Source organism: Salminus brasiliensis, chromosome 9 (assembly GCF_030463535.1).
Source record: "Salminus brasiliensis chromosome 9, fSalBra1.hap2, whole genome shotgun sequence".
In the NCBI taxonomy this organism is placed as follows: Eukaryota; Metazoa; Chordata; class Actinopteri; order Characiformes; family Bryconidae; genus Salminus; species Salminus brasiliensis.
In genome coordinates, this window is record NC_132886.1 from 36,914,118 (window position 1) to 36,931,504 (window position 17,387).

Consider the following 17,387-nt stretch of genomic DNA (forward strand, 5'->3'; position numbering starts at 1 on the left):
TTCTCAGAGGTCTCCAGGCAGCTGTGCTACTGGAGAATCATCTCACATTCCACACAATTCATTCACAGCAAGCAGGGGGTCTGTGTGTGTATGCCTCAGCGTCACCAAAGACGGCCTGCATCCCATTTTCTCATTGACTTTCTCCTTCATTCCCTCTCTTCTTCTCCTTCTCCATTCCTCTGCGTATTCCATTTCCTCTCCTGTTCATTTTTGTTGGTAATTGCCTTGTTGTGTTGGATGGTGGAGCAGGAATCCCTGGTGCAGGGCTTTTTTAACTTTTCCCAAGCAAAATGCATGCAATCTCAAATCTGGCAACTTCCCAGACACTTGTTTTTAACAAGTCACAAGGCCTTTATTTTCTTTTTCTTACCAGCATAAGAACAGCTGAACAGAATCATCCTGACCTCCACAGTTCAATAATAATATCCCACTCTGCTGTTGACCATCTTCTATCAGATCTTAGACTATAGCCTTTTAGATCTTTACACAGTTGCTTAGAGAAGCCCATGGTTGCGGAGTCCGAGGCTTGATAGTGCTAGGAAATTTGATTCAGCCCACAGTTCTGAATTACAGCTGGTGACAAGCCTTCTGTGAAGTGACATGGATCTAATGGTGCTAATCTTGATTGTGTTAGACAAACAGGTGTATTCTGTGTGGGTTTAATCCAATTCCCATCCTTCGTGAAGAACCATGTTTGTAAGACAGATACTTCCATGGTACTCACCATTCATTCAAAGTCCAGAAAACGAACATCATACATATCAAAACAATTAGAAAAGTCATTTTACTGCAGCATTTTAAAGTAATCGTCAGCCTAGAACAGCCTTTCTCAGTTAGATTGGTTGTGTAAGGACCAGGATTGGAATGGAAAACATAAAACATGATGGAGATTTCTCTAAAAGTAAGTTACTGTAGATATATGTAGTTTAATTCCATCTTGGAACTGCTCGTTGCACGCAGTGTGCACTTTACAGTCTACAATATCTTCTTCAGCAGCTACTAAATAAATAGGGGTTGTCTCTCTTTAATCCCCACCAGTCCCCCTCTATGTCTCTCTTTCTCTCTCTCTTTCTCACTCCGTCGAGCGGCGCACCTATTAGCAGAGCACCTCTGCTACAGTAGGTCGGAGAGGGCCGCTCTGAGTGCCATTGAATGGAGAGGTCTGTGTGTGTTAGCGCCAGGCAGAGTGAGAGAGAGAAGGGCCCTATTGATTCGGGGGGCTTTTGACATGCTAATGTTCTCACTGTCAGCCTCAGCTCCCCACACACACCCCACCACCACCACCACTCTTGTCCTCATCCAAAGGCCTTCAAAGAGAGAGGCCTGCCTCACAAAGCAAAAAAAAAAAAAAAGGGGGGGTGGGGGTAAGAACGCTAGCCACTGAATGGACATCCTCGCTTTGCAAGTAACTCCTGCCTCCGCAGCTGAGCAACTGGGATGCGAAAAGGGACGGGGGCTCCACGAGAACGAGTGAAATTCACACTCACTCACTCTCCAACTCAACTGTTTTAGCACATCTAGAAGCACAGAGCCAAAACAACCAGTGACTGCTGACGAGCCAAAGCAAGCGAGAAGCTCTTGTACGAAGAACGTGTTCACTTTTTAATGATTTTTTTTTTCACCTCACACTTAAACACACACACACACACACGGGAGTGGGCTAATATTGACAGAGCAGACGCTTTCCAAAGGGATGCAGCTCAGCTAGAATGCTAGCGTAGGCTGCGTGAGTTATAGTGTATGAGGGGTCAGTGCAATCCTATGGCCTGGCCTCTGTGTGTGTGCGTATGTGTGTTTGAGTGTAATAGGTGCTGAGAGAGGCAAAGTGCAGTCACGCTCGCTGATTAATGTCCGGTTGAAAATTCAAAGCGGAAAAATGTCAGCGCCGCAGCTAGGATGACTGATGTACGATCTACCCACCTGGGATGGTGGGTGTTTGGGAAGCACTACACGGCAGACTTGATGTACGCCTTGCTCGCCTCACTTTGTCACATGTGTTAAAGGGCGGAACACGTCTTTGTAATCCTGTTACCGGTCAGTTGCACGCCAGTACCGCACGTGCTAATTACAAAAGGACAAGATTCCCACAGTGACTCCCATGTCCGCTCCACTACCATATCCGATCGTCAGCAATGAAATGTCCAAACTGTCAAGGGAGCGACTTATGTGGAGACATGTTTTCATGTCAGGAGTCTTGTACTAATACTGGGAGCTGGAAGTGCAGCTGGTTAAATGCGAAGCAGAATTATGAACCACATGGAGGGGGGATAGAGACTCGCTCAGATTACAATCTTACAGTTGGTGGTAAAACACGGCTGCTGGGATCTTATGATGTTTCATAGGGGGATGCGTTCGGGAATAACTTATTTGACAGACAGATTTGGCATGTTAGCATAACTAACGCTGGACAGTTCTATGTTCTGACTAGGCTAGCAGCCAGAGGCAACTGCAAGTTTGGCGTTTGTCGTTTGGCTTTCCTCCGTCCTCGCCCAGACAAAGCCGTAAAGTCAAAACTAATTGCTTCCAACGGCAAACCAAGTGGCTGAGTCCTGTCAAGCAGCTGGTTTCAGAGTGGTCCAATCCACTCCAGCAGCTAAAGGTAAAGCAACAAACCCCTCCAGCCCAAGCGGGGAGAATTCAAGCCCGCCATGCCTCAGCCTCTCCAAATAATTACAAGTATTAATGCCTATTGTTCAGTCAGCAGCATGAGCCCTCCGGAATAATTACCACTATTACTCCACATTGTGGAATGAAGGCTGCCGGCCCTTAAATAATCCCATTACTCAATCCGTCTTTTCATCCGGCTGCCGCTCTCGAGCACGCATCGCGGCTTAATTGACATCTGTTAACTGGCGTCCTATCAGATCTCTGACAAACCGACTTGGAGGAGATGGGACTGAGCTTTCTCTGGGCCACTTCAGTCAGGAATACCACCCTAGTGAGGACACATGAGCCCATGTTATGTAGTTTTCCCACAGTGTGGAGAGTTGAAGGAATACCAACATGAAGAGCAGTGAGTTAGCACTAGCAGGGATCATATAGCATGGCTATATGAGGTTAAAAGAGCAATGTCCAACGTTGTATAAACTGGTGTAAGTTTACAATACAGTTTAACTGGGCTTGAGGATTACTGTTACTCGGGTAAAATTACTGAAATGATGCATTTGAGTAAAGAAGCAGGATATTTGGTAGATGTAATGCAAAAACCTTGTATATTCATTTTTCATGAATGTGTGGTTTTTCTTTTGCATTGTGTCAATATTTCATGATGAATGGACAGATACAAATGCTCCAAAATGACACGCAATAAGCTATTTATTACATTGAATTCATTTGGAAGTTTATTTGGAGTTTATTTCTCCTGTCAAAGTGGCTATTTTGCATAAGTTTTTTTGTGACCGCGAAGATATACTGTACTTGTCCTGAATGAATGCAAGAATAATCAAAAGTCTTAAAATTATGAGGTAATTATGATGTAATGCATGAAAACTGAGCACATCAGTGTGGAAAAACAATGTAACATCTCGGTTTCAGTAGACCACACTTTCCAGTGTTAGTACAACCACCCCCCCCCCCCCCCCCCCAACTAGCTTTGCTTCAGTTTTTGTAATGTTAGCATTTTTCTTTGAGTGCCTATGCATTTGATCACTCACAATGTTTATGGGTTAAGTGTTTATGTTGAAACAGAACATGGGAAAATTTGACAAAGAGCCTCTTGAAATCCAGCCATTTATACGACTGTGAAACAGTCCAGCGTTTATACAGAGGAGATTTACCAAATGGCACTTCATGGATTCATTGGTGTCATTCGTCATCATAAATCAAGCTATGACGCCTTCTCGAATGCTTCATTAGTGGAAGAAAACAAGCACATTCACTGGGTCCCACAATCCATCTGGCGCGTTTGTCTGAAGAAATTTTGGCATCGTCCTGAACAAACACGAAGACAAAGGCACTCAGCGGCGATGGCGACTGTCAAGTTTATCCACAAAAACGGGTTAACAACCAGCAAAGCTCTTTCCAAAGAAAAGGACGGCTCTGGCTTTCCCGCCGCCAATCTTGGCATGGTCCCGTTCGCACCCCACTGACGCTAACTCGGGTGACCTCTGACCCTTCTGGATGAAAGCCAGCCTATAGAAAGCGACCGAGCGTTCGTTGCTCAGCACTCCGCTATGGGAAGGGCGGGGTTTGGCCGCTGGAGTGCGGCTGGTGACGGACACCTTGTCAAATGAACGTTAGCGTCTGGCGTGGACCATGTGTGCAGAGCAACAGTTAAATAAAGATCCTGGGTTAATAGGGGAGGACGAGGGGAGAGTCATTCAGGCCGCGAGTCAATAAGGCCCGGGCGCATGAGGAGCAAGTCAATCAGGAGGACAGACTCGGATATACAGATGCTCTGCTTGAGTGAATTAGCTGGCTGTGCAGCTAGAATTAGCTGCTTTCTCGTCAGCCCTGTTATTGCCATCTAATAGTGCCAAACTGCATGCCAGCGCCTCGTTTCAGGCTACAGGGACGAAATGATAATGAAGGAGAGCTGGAGCTGGAAGTTTCTCAATAAGAGATTTGGACATTGTTAGCACGACAGTTAATAGTAACTGTCAGGGGAAAGAAATGCAGCATCACCTAAAGCTGTGCAATATGGTCTGTAGGCAGCCCCTTTTTAAAATTACACATTTGCAAATGCCATATTTATTATAATGTTTTAATGTCTCTCTAGACCATCCCTTAGAACCTAAGAAGATACATTTACAGTACATTATATTTAGCTTATAATATGCTATGGGGCCTAAAACCTACAGCATATATTCACTCCCATTGCTGAGACTGAACACACATACAAAGCTTGTCTAGTCCTTTTAGAGGAGTACTGTCAATAGAATAGGACTTTCTGCAGCAGATAAACATGAACCTATTGCCACCCTGCCTAATACCAGACATGAGCTAGAGGGATCCTCCAACATTCTGACCCCATTAATGCCTTTCTGCTGAATGCAATCAAATTCTCACAGCAGTGCTCCTCTAAAATTCAGCAAAAAACCTCCAATAAAAGCAGGATATCAGAAGAAGCAGTAAATGAACAGGTGTCCCAATACTTTTGTCCATCTATTTTGTGTGATATTTGGAGTTGTTCAGTGTCTCTAAAGTAGCGACGATTCCCCTGATGTACTCTGTAAAGCGCACTGCGGTGATAAAGTGTATTTGTCATTATGATGACAGCATATCAACGTGCCGCCCACCCCTACTGTCAACAACGCAAAACAAAACAGACTGCGCTGCTGAACAGAAGCAGGACATTCTTCAGCGTCACTGCGATGACATTAGTGGATATGAAGGGAACAGCCAGGCCTTGTGCCAGAACTACGCTTTGATAAATTACAAATCAGTGCTAACTGAAGTACTGGGAGGTCCAAGCCCACCTGGAGTCACCTCCACCCTTCTCCCCTCCTGGTGGCGGAGTACCGCAGACAGATAGATACAAGCCCACCGTCCATCCATCAGCCCGTGACAAGTGAAAGACTGGGAGTTGTTGAGGGCACTTCCGAGCAGGAGCACCAGACCATGATGGACAGGACGGGGTCAAGGAGAACTCACACACATGTGCCAATGAACACACACACATGCACACATTCGCTCCAGGAAAGCAGCGGGACTTTGACAGTGACGAGGCCCCAAAGTGGTGACAATGGGACCCAATTTCGTCCTTTACAATTAGTTTCAGGGCAAACGCTGGACCATTCTAACAGTTTAACCATGTAATTCTGTATAGCCAACGATCTCATTTAAATCTCAATGTGGAAAAGTCTTTAGTTTCAAATATGAGATGCTAGGCTAGCGTTGCTAGCAAACAAAGGACTTTCCCCAATCTCATCTCTTTAAATATACAACCAAAACTACTCTCTCAATTTGCTCAGACAAATCAATATAGTTTGCCAGTGCGGTATGAATCACCTTCGATAACAAAAGAAATGCTACAGTCCTATCTAAAAGCAGACTAGTACAACAGCGCGTATAACATGGTTTTTAAATTGTAGCTAAGATGTTGTTTAACTTGTTTACGTAGCTTACTGATATATTTTTAAAGCAAATAAATTAACATTTTGTTTTGATGTATTTAAGCTTGTATAAAAGCGCTTGTCAGGCATCACGCAGCAGGACTTTGACAGTGACGAGCCCCCAAAGTGGTGGCAAAGGGACCCAATTTCATCCATTACATTTGAATTCAGGATGTACGTTGGGCCATTCTTACAGTTTCACCAAGTAATTCTATATGGCTAACGATCTCATTTAAATTTCAATGTGGAAATGATTCTGGACAGCCTGGTGCATTGATCAAGCAGCAATGAAAAGAATAGGATGTTACCCCCCCCAAACCAGCCCCCACCCCTAGCCTTGCACGCTCTCTCTCTCTCTCTCTCTGTGTCCTGCTCCCTCTATCTCTCTCTCAGGAGGGAAAGGAGCACTATTGTCTAGGTGAAACACAAGTTTGCTGGCTTTGCATTTCATGGACGTTCAGAATATGCAAATGGTGTATCTGTTTGATATCAAAGAGTGCCCCTCTCATACACTCTCCATCTCTCTCTCTCTCTCTCTCTCTCCCCCCTTTCTACCCGAGACAGCTGACGGCACATTTACTGTCCGGTGCAGAAGCCCTGGATGGAGAACTGAAGGGGATCGTGACAGGAATCAACATATGTGCTTGCCATCAAAAGCACAAAAAAAGGGGAAGTGATGAATATGCATAGCAAGAAGCGCTCAGAGAGGACAGAGGCTATTGTCTGCCGGAGAAAAAAGAGCAGTAACACAACAACACACAGCTGAGGCCGGCGCTGAACCCCACACACCTGCTCATAATTATGACAGGACTGAGATAAACATGCTAGCTTTTACTAATTAGACACACACTCGCATACAGAGCTGCACACACACACACTGTGGAGTGCTGATAGTCAAGTACAGACAGAGCTTCAGCCACCCGCTTTAACACTCAGCAAGTCAGAAATCAATACTGTTCATTGAGTACGCCACTCCGGTCAATGTGTGATTAAAACTTAAAGTCGAAACGAGGCTCTCTCAGCGCGGCCTTCATACATAAACAATGCATTAAAGAAGAAGTTCAGCGAAAAATCTAATTAACTTTATTTGTCGCCCATCCCAGAACCAGTCGATCAGCGGAGACATGTTTGCTATCTGGCGTGGACTTCTGCTTCAGAGCGAGGAGATGCTAGGCTAATGCTGCTAACAAATACTAGACAAAGACTGTCACCAATCTCAGCTCTGTAAATACACACCCAAAAACACCTCTGGATTTGCTTATAACACACCAAGATGGTCATTTGTTTTGCTAAGACAAATCAAATGGCAGTTCCCAATATGTAAATATATAATATAAATTGATTTTACAGCTGACCATAAACAATGTAAAACACATTTTTAATTTGTATTATTGTTATTTCTACTATACAGTTGAATTAATGCAGGATAGCGAAGTGGAGGAAACACAGAATCAAGCCAAATTAATAAACATTCTCCTTAAAATATGAGAATTGTGTCATTGTGTTAGAAAGCCATCTTTTCCACTGCAATTTTTTTCAAGTAAAATGCAGTTGCAGGGGAATACCAGTTTTAGGTATACCATGGTATAAAACGTTGATACATTAAATTGAATACATTAATACATCATTTTATACCGGTATTGGGGGGGGGGGTGTGCAACCAAATTCAAAATGCAAAAGAATAGCACTTCTTACTACTTTCTACTATTCTTAGTCAATCGATTAATAGAGAAAATACCAGCATATTTTTTTTTTTCAAAAGGCAGACAGTTGCATCTACTTCCATAGCTAAAGTAATTACTATCGTATAGTAACTAGTAACTATAGTAGTATTTTTTTTTTATATAGTTTTTATTTTTTCAAGGGCCAATGTATAATAATACTACTAATAATAATAATAATAAAAAAGAAGAAGCAGAACAACAAGAGGAATTGTGATAACCGTATACTGTGATATTGTAAAACCATAATATTTTCTGAGATGGTTATTATACTGTTAGAACCATAATGTAGACACTATCAGTACTATAAGAAGACGCTCCACTTAGTCTTGTTAAATTAGACAATAACTCTAGTAACTATTTAGATATAGTATAAAATATTATTTTAGAAGCTAAACTTTTGTTAGTCTAAAACAAGAGTGGACTAAAAAAAAATCAAGTATAGAAAACAGCATCCAAGAAGAATTTATTTCTTAAGGCATTTTTTGTGAATTCAGACTCAGGTATTTATATTGTAATAGAAAAAAGAGGCATCAGTGCGGCCCTACTTCAAACAAAAGCTACTGCCTTTTTTCTATTTTATAAAAATGTAGTTCTGAGGAAAAAGTTCTAGGGTTTTATATAAGCTTTTCTCTAATCTGAAAAGTTCATCCCCACTCCAAGATATCACACAGTTAAAGGGCAGTTTTCTTATTATACCAATATCTGCAACTCCATTTTGGCTAAAATGTCAATTTTAAGGGCAAGGTGCCTCAGACTGTTCCTGTACTCTCCATGATTCATTTTTGTTGAATACCACTGCTCCATAGCAGAAGTGCATGAAAGCAGAGCTCGAGCTGACTCAAAAATGGCAAAAACCACAGTTATGATTCTACTGCTGGCTTGTCTGAATTTGCTGTGCTGAATCCACACCAATGGATTGCCCTGGATGTTGGACAAAACCCACCACTACATTTTGGGTCTGTAACAGCAGGGGTGCTTTCTAATATCAACAGCTGGCGACCACTACACACCAAACACTGCCCAGCTTCCCACAAGGCATTTGCCTGTCTCTAACACAGCCAGTGTTGCCTAGAAAGGGTGAATTCCCACTCAGCTCTCGCTCATCTAGCAGATGAGCAACGAAAACGACAAATTCTCACAAAGAAAAGAAAGGCGCAAATCCCCAGGCTACACCTTCCTCCTGCCTCCATTCACATTTAAAGCACTGGTGGATTTTTATTTTTTTTAAATGCTGATTTCGGTCCTCTCTACTCACTCTATTTCCAGACCTGCCCCAGCTCAGGCGCAGCTGTCAAAATTTTGACGTCTTAATCAGTCTCGGCCATGACCCCGGTCCCAGAGTAGGCGTGGGGAGGGGAACCCCTGACCCCGTCTAGTGTTCCTCTTCTCCCACCCCAAGACCCCAACACCCCAACAATCAGCCAAAAGGTACCATTGATGCCTTCTGGGGTATGAGACTCGTATCCCTTATTCTCAGTGGGCTTTTTTTGTCACGTTGCGTTCAAGACGCCCCATTGAAAATGTGCACTGCCCCTTCTACACCCCTCACATTGAAGGTGAACCCACGCTGCCCTCCCCCTATCCAGGCTACACACATGGGCTTATTAAGAAGACACTGACACTCATACCAAGGCTGGGAGAGTGGGCCACCTTTTGAACTTTCCTCAATGAAGATGCGGCTGCCCGTTGCCTGGTTGAGGCAGACATCTGATGGGTTAATCCACCACGGATGCCTGGGGCCACAATGCAGAACTAATAAAAAAAAAAGCAAAAAGAACTGGGGCTCCGACTACCAGCAACATAGTGTGGATAATAGAGCTGGAATTAAAGTAGACTTTCACTCCATTTTCCACAATAATGATATAAATATGAGCCAAAATCAGACGCTGCAGACGTGTTCATAGGGTTGCACAAATGAAAAAAAAATTGGCTTTTGGAGATGCTTGTAATTTGCCATAATGAGAGTTGCCAACACATACGATATCTCAGTTGCAGGAAAACAAAGCCTTACCCCCGTTTCAGAGAGTAATAAAGTCATTATCTCAAACAGCGAGGTGATTTAGAATTTTTCGCTAAATGTCCATATGGAAACGACCTTCAGCAGCTAGTGAATTATGGCACCGTTTCCTTTGTTTCAACACAGCTGTGAAGCACTAGAGGGACAGAGGCAAAGAGACCATAGGAGTGAGAGAGAGAGAGAGAGAGAGACAGACAGAGGGAGAGAGAGCAGAACCCACTTGCTGTCACCTAGCTCCACCAATAAAAGACTTGCCAAGAAAAGCTGCCAGGTCCTTTTTAAAAGGACAAGTCTGGTGTACCCCTTCGAGCAGCCACCCGTGCACGGTACACACACAGATACCGCCCGCAGTGGCTGTTCTACCCCGTCCCAAAACCCCACAGGAGCCCTAAATTACACCCTGTATTTGTCATGCAATTAGCCCGCTGAGATAGCCCTCATAAATAACCGGCAGTGGACTGGCCAGCACGCCGTTTATCACCCGCACACAAGCGGCGGAGACCCTCTCCTGGACCAGACAACTCCTGCCTTTTTTTTTTTTTTTTTTTTTTTTTAAAAACAGGGAGGTTACAGAGACTGTGGGGGCTGCTCTCAAACTGTCTGTCCTCGCCTCTCCTCTTCATCTGCACTGACCCCTGCTTCACCCGGACACTGTGTGGAGCCTTTCAGCGCCCTTTCGCCCGGTTGTGGACAGTGGGAACTCCAGAAAAGCCTCACTGTGACAAATTCCACACAGTTTATCTGGTAAGTTTTGTCTTTTGTCTGTCTTTTTCTCCTTGCCCTCTCCTTGCACCGAAGCAATCTCTCACCTTGAGAAAGAGTGAAAGAAAGAGAGGTCGAACCTACTATCTAATTAAAGTGCATTCCGCAGATGTACGCTACACGGCTGCTGCCTGAGCAAAAACAATTAGCGCTGGCGTTCTTCGCTCCCAAATCTGTAGGGAGGTGTTCTGATATCAAACGGAGCAATCCATAATCACCAGCAGCCCCCCTCCCACCCCCCATTCCAACCAGCAACAGCCACATAATCCGCCAAGCTCTTGTGAGTGTCCAGCTGTCCATATCAGGGAAATGTTAGACCTTGGCCTGGTGAGAAAATGCAGCATGCACTCGCTCGAAAGACAAATTGCCATGATTTGGCCTACTTTTTTGTGGAGTGGGAGACAAATGGAATTCGTATGTGTGGTTTGGAGATCATGGAGATCAAGGAATGGATGTAGTTCTCCAGGCTGAGTGTAGGCCTACGCTGGTATTTCAATAATAGTTATCAGTTTCAAAGTGCTCCAGAATGCCTTATAAAGTGCATTTTATTTTGACGAATTGCGACAATCTACAAGAAGCAATGTGGATTATATTACTTGTATTGTTTCACTGAACTTTAAAAGAAGAAATTGCTTGCTGGAGAGGTTTAAATGGTGCTGTGATGAGAAATGTGAAAGATGGCATAATAGTTCAATTCTCATTTAACTAAACAATAGTCGACAGACGAATGGATTATAGAAATAATCACTCGCTGCAGCCATAATTGAGACTTTCACAAGCAGAAAAAATAAAGAGCACATGGCCTAGAACCCCTGGAAAGAAAACAAAGGAAGCTACCGAAGCCCTTACCTTGGCATGCTCCTGCTCGCTCCTCGAAACCTGGGTTGCACAGGCAGTTTCCAATAGGCACCAACCACTCTCCATCCGCCCCGCAATACATCTTGGGCACTTCCCTCTCTTCCGAGTTGTCCACGCAGGACCCGCGCACCTCCACCAGCGACGAGGTGTCCGCCCCGGTGGTGGTGTCTGGGAACTGGGCCAGATTTCGCACTGTGAGCGGGCACTTCTTGTAAAAGATCCGTACGGACACCAGGGCGATACAAGCCCCCACGTCCTGGAAGGCCAGGTAGAAGCCCTTTCGGGTCAAAACGCCCACGTCCCGCACCTCAGTGTTCAGCTTCATGATGCGGTCGCCGATGTCCACCTGCGTGAAGCTCTCGTCTGCAGCAATGGTGTCGATTTTGCTGAACTGGTTCTCGCGGATGTATCGCTCCTTGTCGTTGTTGGACTCGTAGTAGTAGAGGTTGAAGGTCTCCTTGCAGGTGCCCATCACGCCCGGCAGGCTGTTGCAGTCACGCAGTGTAAATTTGATCTCGATGTAGACGCGCTGCGCACCGCCTCGCGCGATCCAGTCCGTCCGTAGCCAGTTGTTCTGGCTGGGCTCCATGACGTTGCACACCTGGTACGTCCGGATGGGCGTGTTCTTCTCATCCATGATGCTCACTTCTTCCCACTGAGAGAGAAAGATAAAGGACAGAGACTCAGTTATAAACTCCCTTCTCTCAGCAGGTGCACTTCAGCCCACACCTGCAGGCTGGAAGAGAGTCTGCCAACTAACAGCTGCATTGACTTGCATTGATTACTTTCTGATGATGAGGATTTAATCACGCATCTGCTAAGTTTCTGCTGTCCCATCAGCTGCATGCTCTCCAGATATAAAGCCTCTGAAAAGTATACTTTCAAAGCACCATGTTCTATAACAGACCGAGCTGACAGATTCTACTGTTTGGAAACATTCTGGCCTCTCTGGGATCTTGGGGGAGTCACAGAGGAAGGAAAATGTTGGAGGAGATTTGTGTTTGACGGCGCAACTTGAAATCTGGAACTACTCAAGGCTATGTCAAGTGTCCATTATATCTATATACAACCGAGCCTGAACTTGCATTAGCTAAGGTGTTTCTGGAAACTGCTTTAAAGACTCAGGCCTTTTCTGAACATCAATGTTTAATCCTCTTTTTAAAACTGACTTAAATGTTTAAACATTATGTTGGGGGGAGACAGAGGAGGTTAACCTGCCAGCGGTGAGAAATTACAGTTTCAGGAACTCTGGACATTCCGCTCTTAAATAACATGGGACGCTGCACTCTTAAATATTTCAGAGCGTGGTTGAAAATAGTGTCCATCCATGCTGGCTTTTTTTTGGAAGGGGGTTCCTTTAGGGCTCTGCTGTCTTGAAGGCATTTGCTCTTGTTTCCAGACACTGTGGGGTAACTATGCACCAATCCTAGCGCTGAGGCATTATAGTGTTTGAGAGCCTCTTGCTGGTGAGAGCTTTAAATGAAATGTGTAGGGCTTTTTAAAAGACCTGTCATGATCTATGACCCTTTCTTTTCTCTATCTTTTGTAACACCTTATGAGGTGCTCGGAAGCGGAGCCAGTTCACAATCGGCCCTGAACGCAGCTAAACACGACCACGGACAAAGAGCCGAGAAACAAAACAGCAGATCAAATGAGGGGACGTGATTCAGGTCAGATAAGGCTATGCCTATACAAATGGGTCATTCCAATAGGGGTGCATTAGAGACGAATCCATTATGCATGCAAGTCTAATGCCAGTCAATCACTGTACATCCTGTCACTAAAGTCAATACATATAGATACAGTTCACTGCCAGTTTGGACAGACCTCAAATTCAGACTTTGGTCTTACAAAAGAAGCTACAGTAGAAACTACAAACCAAAAAATGGCATTGACGTACCAAGACCGAAATACCCTGGATGTGAGGCGTCCTGCACAACAGCCATTATATTACTAGCCAATAAAACTCTAGTTTGTCTTCATAAAACTTGCCGTTTTCCTTCTGGTGTGTAATTAGTTTGAACTGCTTTCTGATGCAAACCGATGGAAGTAAACCGGAACAGGCCTGCGTCAGAAACCGTGCACTATTTGCTTCTAGAAAAGGGCTTTCAGCGGCTCTTCTGAGACTCTTGGCACAGTCTGACGCTCTGAAACCACTCAAATCATCATCTGTTTTTATTCAGCCCGAAAAGACTGACGGCACATTTCCGCAAAGTTGGAGAAAAACCCCCACAATAAAGCACTTCTTGTTGACTCTTTGGCAGTTTCCCCCCCTCCAAATATGATTGCCTGAAACCAACAAATATTCTTTTCTCCTTTGCAACTCCTCGTTGAAAGCACTCACCCCTCCCTCCGCCGGGCTCGCCACCCATTTCAGCTCGCCCTGCACCGTCCTGGAGTCCAGCAACGTTACTGGAGAGAGAGAGAGAGAGAGAGAAGACAAGAAGAGATAAGAAGCGGGGAAGAGAAGGAGGAAAAAAGTCGACAGATAAGAAAACGAGGGCTGAGGAACACCGCTTCTTCTAGGTATCCATATTTATGAGTGTAGTTAATGTGGCTATTAGCTCGGCCTGGTCGGTTGTTCCAACTGCGGGCAGGCCTCGTGAGGCTTGTTGGGAGATTCCTCTTTTTTCCTTCTTTCTCTGTCCTTCATGAAATACTGTTATAGTGTCGTGAACTATGTAGAAACACATTCCTAGTGTCAAATCAGCGGCATCAACAGCTGTGAGTTTAGTGTAGCTAAATGGAGACAAATGAATACACTGAATATGAACACTGCAGCTCAATGACTACAACTTTCACAGGTCTAAATTCAATACTGTTGGACCTAGATTTGACTGTACAAATGAAATGCCTTCTATCCTTTCTAAAGAGAATAAAGGAGGGAAAAGACATTTAAGAATGTAATATTAACAGGATGTAGTTTAACCTAATAAACAAATAAATCAATCAATAAATAAATATAGCTAGAAAAATGAACAGCATATCGTCCAAAAGCAGACGCCCTATAAATATATAGCTAAATATCTAAATTATATAAATATCTAGAAGATTAACCAGCCTCCATATACAGAAACATTTGATTGTAAATGTGAACCGCATTGGTTTTTCAAAAAAATTCGCTTCAGTCCATTTTTTAAACCGGTTTCTGAACTGGATTGAACCTGTAGTTGGAGTTAGTCCGTACTAATACGAGATTAGTTTGAAATTAATCGATTGTAAATGTGAACCGCACTGTTTTTAAAAAAAAATCACTTCAGTCCATTTTTGGAACCCGTTTTTGAACCGGATTGAACCTGTAGTCGCAGATAGTCCATACTTATACGAAATTAGTTTAAAATTAATCAATTGTAAATGTGAACCGCATTGTTTTTCCAAACAATTCTTTAGCCCATTTTTTAACCTGATTTCTGAACCGGATTGAACCTGTAGTCGCAGTTAGTCCGTACTAATACAAGATTAGTTTAAAATTAATCTATTGTAAATGTGAACCGCATTGTTTTTCCAAAAATAAAAAATCTGCTTCAGTCCATTTCTCACTTCTCAAATTTCTCAAATTCACTTCAGTCCATTTTTGAAACCGGTTTCTGAATCGGATTGAACCTGTAGTCGCAGTTAGACCGTACTAATACGAAATTAGTTTGAAATTAATCGATGGTAAATGTGAACCGCATTGTTTTTCCAAAAAATTCACTTCAGTCCATTTTTAAAACCGGTTTCTGAACCGGATTGAACCTGTAGTCGCAGTTAGTCCGTACTTATACGAAATTAGTTTAAAATTAATTGATGGTAAATGTGAACCGCATTGTTTTTCCAAAAAATTCACTTCAGTCCATTTTTTAACCCGGTTTCTGAACCGGATTGACCCTGTACTCGCAGTTAGTCCGTACTAATACGAGATTACAGCAGCTCACAATATTCCAATCTTTTATTAACTGGCTAATTAGCTAGCAGTCTTTTTTCTAATTTACCTCAGACGATGTCCAGTCCTCCCTTCACTCGTATTTATTTTATTTAATTAATTTATTATATTAAACTGAACCCAGTGCTCACGTGCCCGTTAACGCAACGCTAAGGTAGCTAGAGCCGAGTTAACAGCTAGCCAGTTTTTACCTGCCGCGGGTCAACTAGTGCAGCAAGTTAATTAAATCCTGAATTGTTACTATTTTGTCATTTATTCTACAGTAAAATGGAGTAAATGAAAAATAGCGCGAGCTAATTTGCCAATTTAGAGAAATTTAGAGCCAACCGTCAGCTGGGCTGCGGGTCGTTTGTGTGATAAACGGCGCGTGCTGAACACATTTGCTTCTCTTAACGGATTTAAAAAGCACATTTAACTGAATAAACGTCAGGGAAATGACTTCGGAGTTACTTCCATCTCTCCCTCTCCCTCTCTCTCTCCTAAAAAAGCCCCGCGGGTCTAAAAGACGAGCGTCTCCATCCAGAGGGGGGAAATCCGCGGCGGACCCGCGCGCGCAGCCGAAACGCACACAACCCGCTCGAGCGCCCCGTTCCCGTCGCTCTTACCTTCATTAGGAGGGTAAACTCGTGCACTTGATGCTCTTTTTAATATCCATAGAAGCGATATGAGCGCGATGGTGGTAGCCGTCCGTGTCATTTTGTCTTTAAAAATAAATTATTAGTTTTAATAATAATAATAATAATAATAATATTGTTGTTGTTGTTGTTGTTATTTTGGGCTAGCTAACGTCCCCGTTGCGCGTTCCTTCTCCCCTTCGCTCCGCGAGCGGACCGAAGTTGTGTCCGTCTTTATCCCAGTGGAGTAAAGAGTGATGGCTCAGGAACACACACACACACACACACACACACATGCACACGCGCGCGCGCACACTGACACACACACACGCACATACGCGGAGAGAAAGAAGGACGGCCGATGAGGGGGGCGGGCCTGACACTGATGCGACGAGTGTGAGTGTGTGTGAGTGTGTGTGTGTGTGTGTGTGTGTTGTTGTTTTTTTCCCCACCCGTTTTCCCAGGACTAAGTCCTGCCCGCTTGCGATGATTGGCTAAGCGAGGACTCTCCAGCCTCCTGTCTGCGCTGTGATTGGTTGATAGTTCGTGCTCGCCAATGGTGAGTGGGAACGAGTAGGCAAGGGGGCGGGGCTTATTGGAAAACGGGTTGAAGGTGATAATCCGCATTTGTTTATGTAGTAGTTTTATTATTATTATTATTATTAGTTTTTTTAATAAATTACATAAATTATATTATATATAAATAATATTCGATAACCGAAATGTCCGTTTTTGTTTTTATAAAAACAGTTCGACGTTTGTCTGGAGTTAAACACGTCCTTTAACGTTTTGGAAACGTTTAAAGCGTTTTTCCCCTCGTATTGTGACTCAAACGCGAGCTAAACTCCCCCTGACTGTGTGTGTGAGTGTGTGAGTGTGTGTGTGTGTGTGTGTGTGTGTGTGTGTGTTTACTGTGTGCCGCTTTAGCTGGGAGTAGATGCTGCAGCAGCTTTATGAGAGAAGTCCCAGCGCGCCCCCTGCCGTTCACCTCAATATTGACGACGTTCCTCTACTCTTCCACCTCACTGCAACTCACTTCAGCCCTAATCCTATTAAACCCAGAAAGTCCCTCAAAAACACAATTCCCTGCTTCGGTGCGCCTACGTGCACTTTCATATGGGGAAAGGGACCCAAAACTGACCCTATTGTCTTCCTTTTTCGGGGGCTCCTTGCTTTCCTCCGTCGTCCACCCACGCTTAACGACCCTCGGCTGTCAATCAGGCATTGACACCACGCCCACTACACCCGGCTTTCCATCACAGGAGTCCATCAATAGCAGCAGATGTTTCCAGAGCACTGATTCCAGTGATATGGTCACTGATCATGTGCCTCCAGTGATTGAATGGTGATTTTTTTTTATTTTTATTATTTTGGTCCACCTGAGGAGACATTACAGGCCCTGGAATGGGTCACTGGGGACTGTGGTGGCAGGACCAT

At 44.0% G+C, this 17,387-nt stretch overlaps 1 protein-coding gene across 2 annotated transcripts in view; it reads right to left on the reverse strand.

Annotated features, from left to right (window-relative positions):
* epha4a (eph receptor A4a) overlaps positions 1-16,222 on the reverse strand; it is a 41,992-nt gene extending 25,770 nt beyond the window's left edge. For both annotated transcript variants that reach the window (XM_072688301.1, XM_072688300.1), the window contains exons 1-3: positions 15,942-16,222; positions 13,759-13,826; positions 11,406-12,069 (exon numbers count right to left, since the gene is read on the reverse strand). In XM_072688301.1, the coding sequence (XP_072544402.1) occupies positions 11,406-12,069; positions 13,759-13,826; positions 15,942-16,032 (823 nt within the window). In that variant the 5' untranslated portion in view covers positions 16,033-16,222. The remainder of the gene's footprint in view (positions 1-11,405; positions 12,070-13,758; positions 13,827-15,941) is intronic.
* Positions 16,223-17,387: the final 1,165 nt, after the last annotated feature.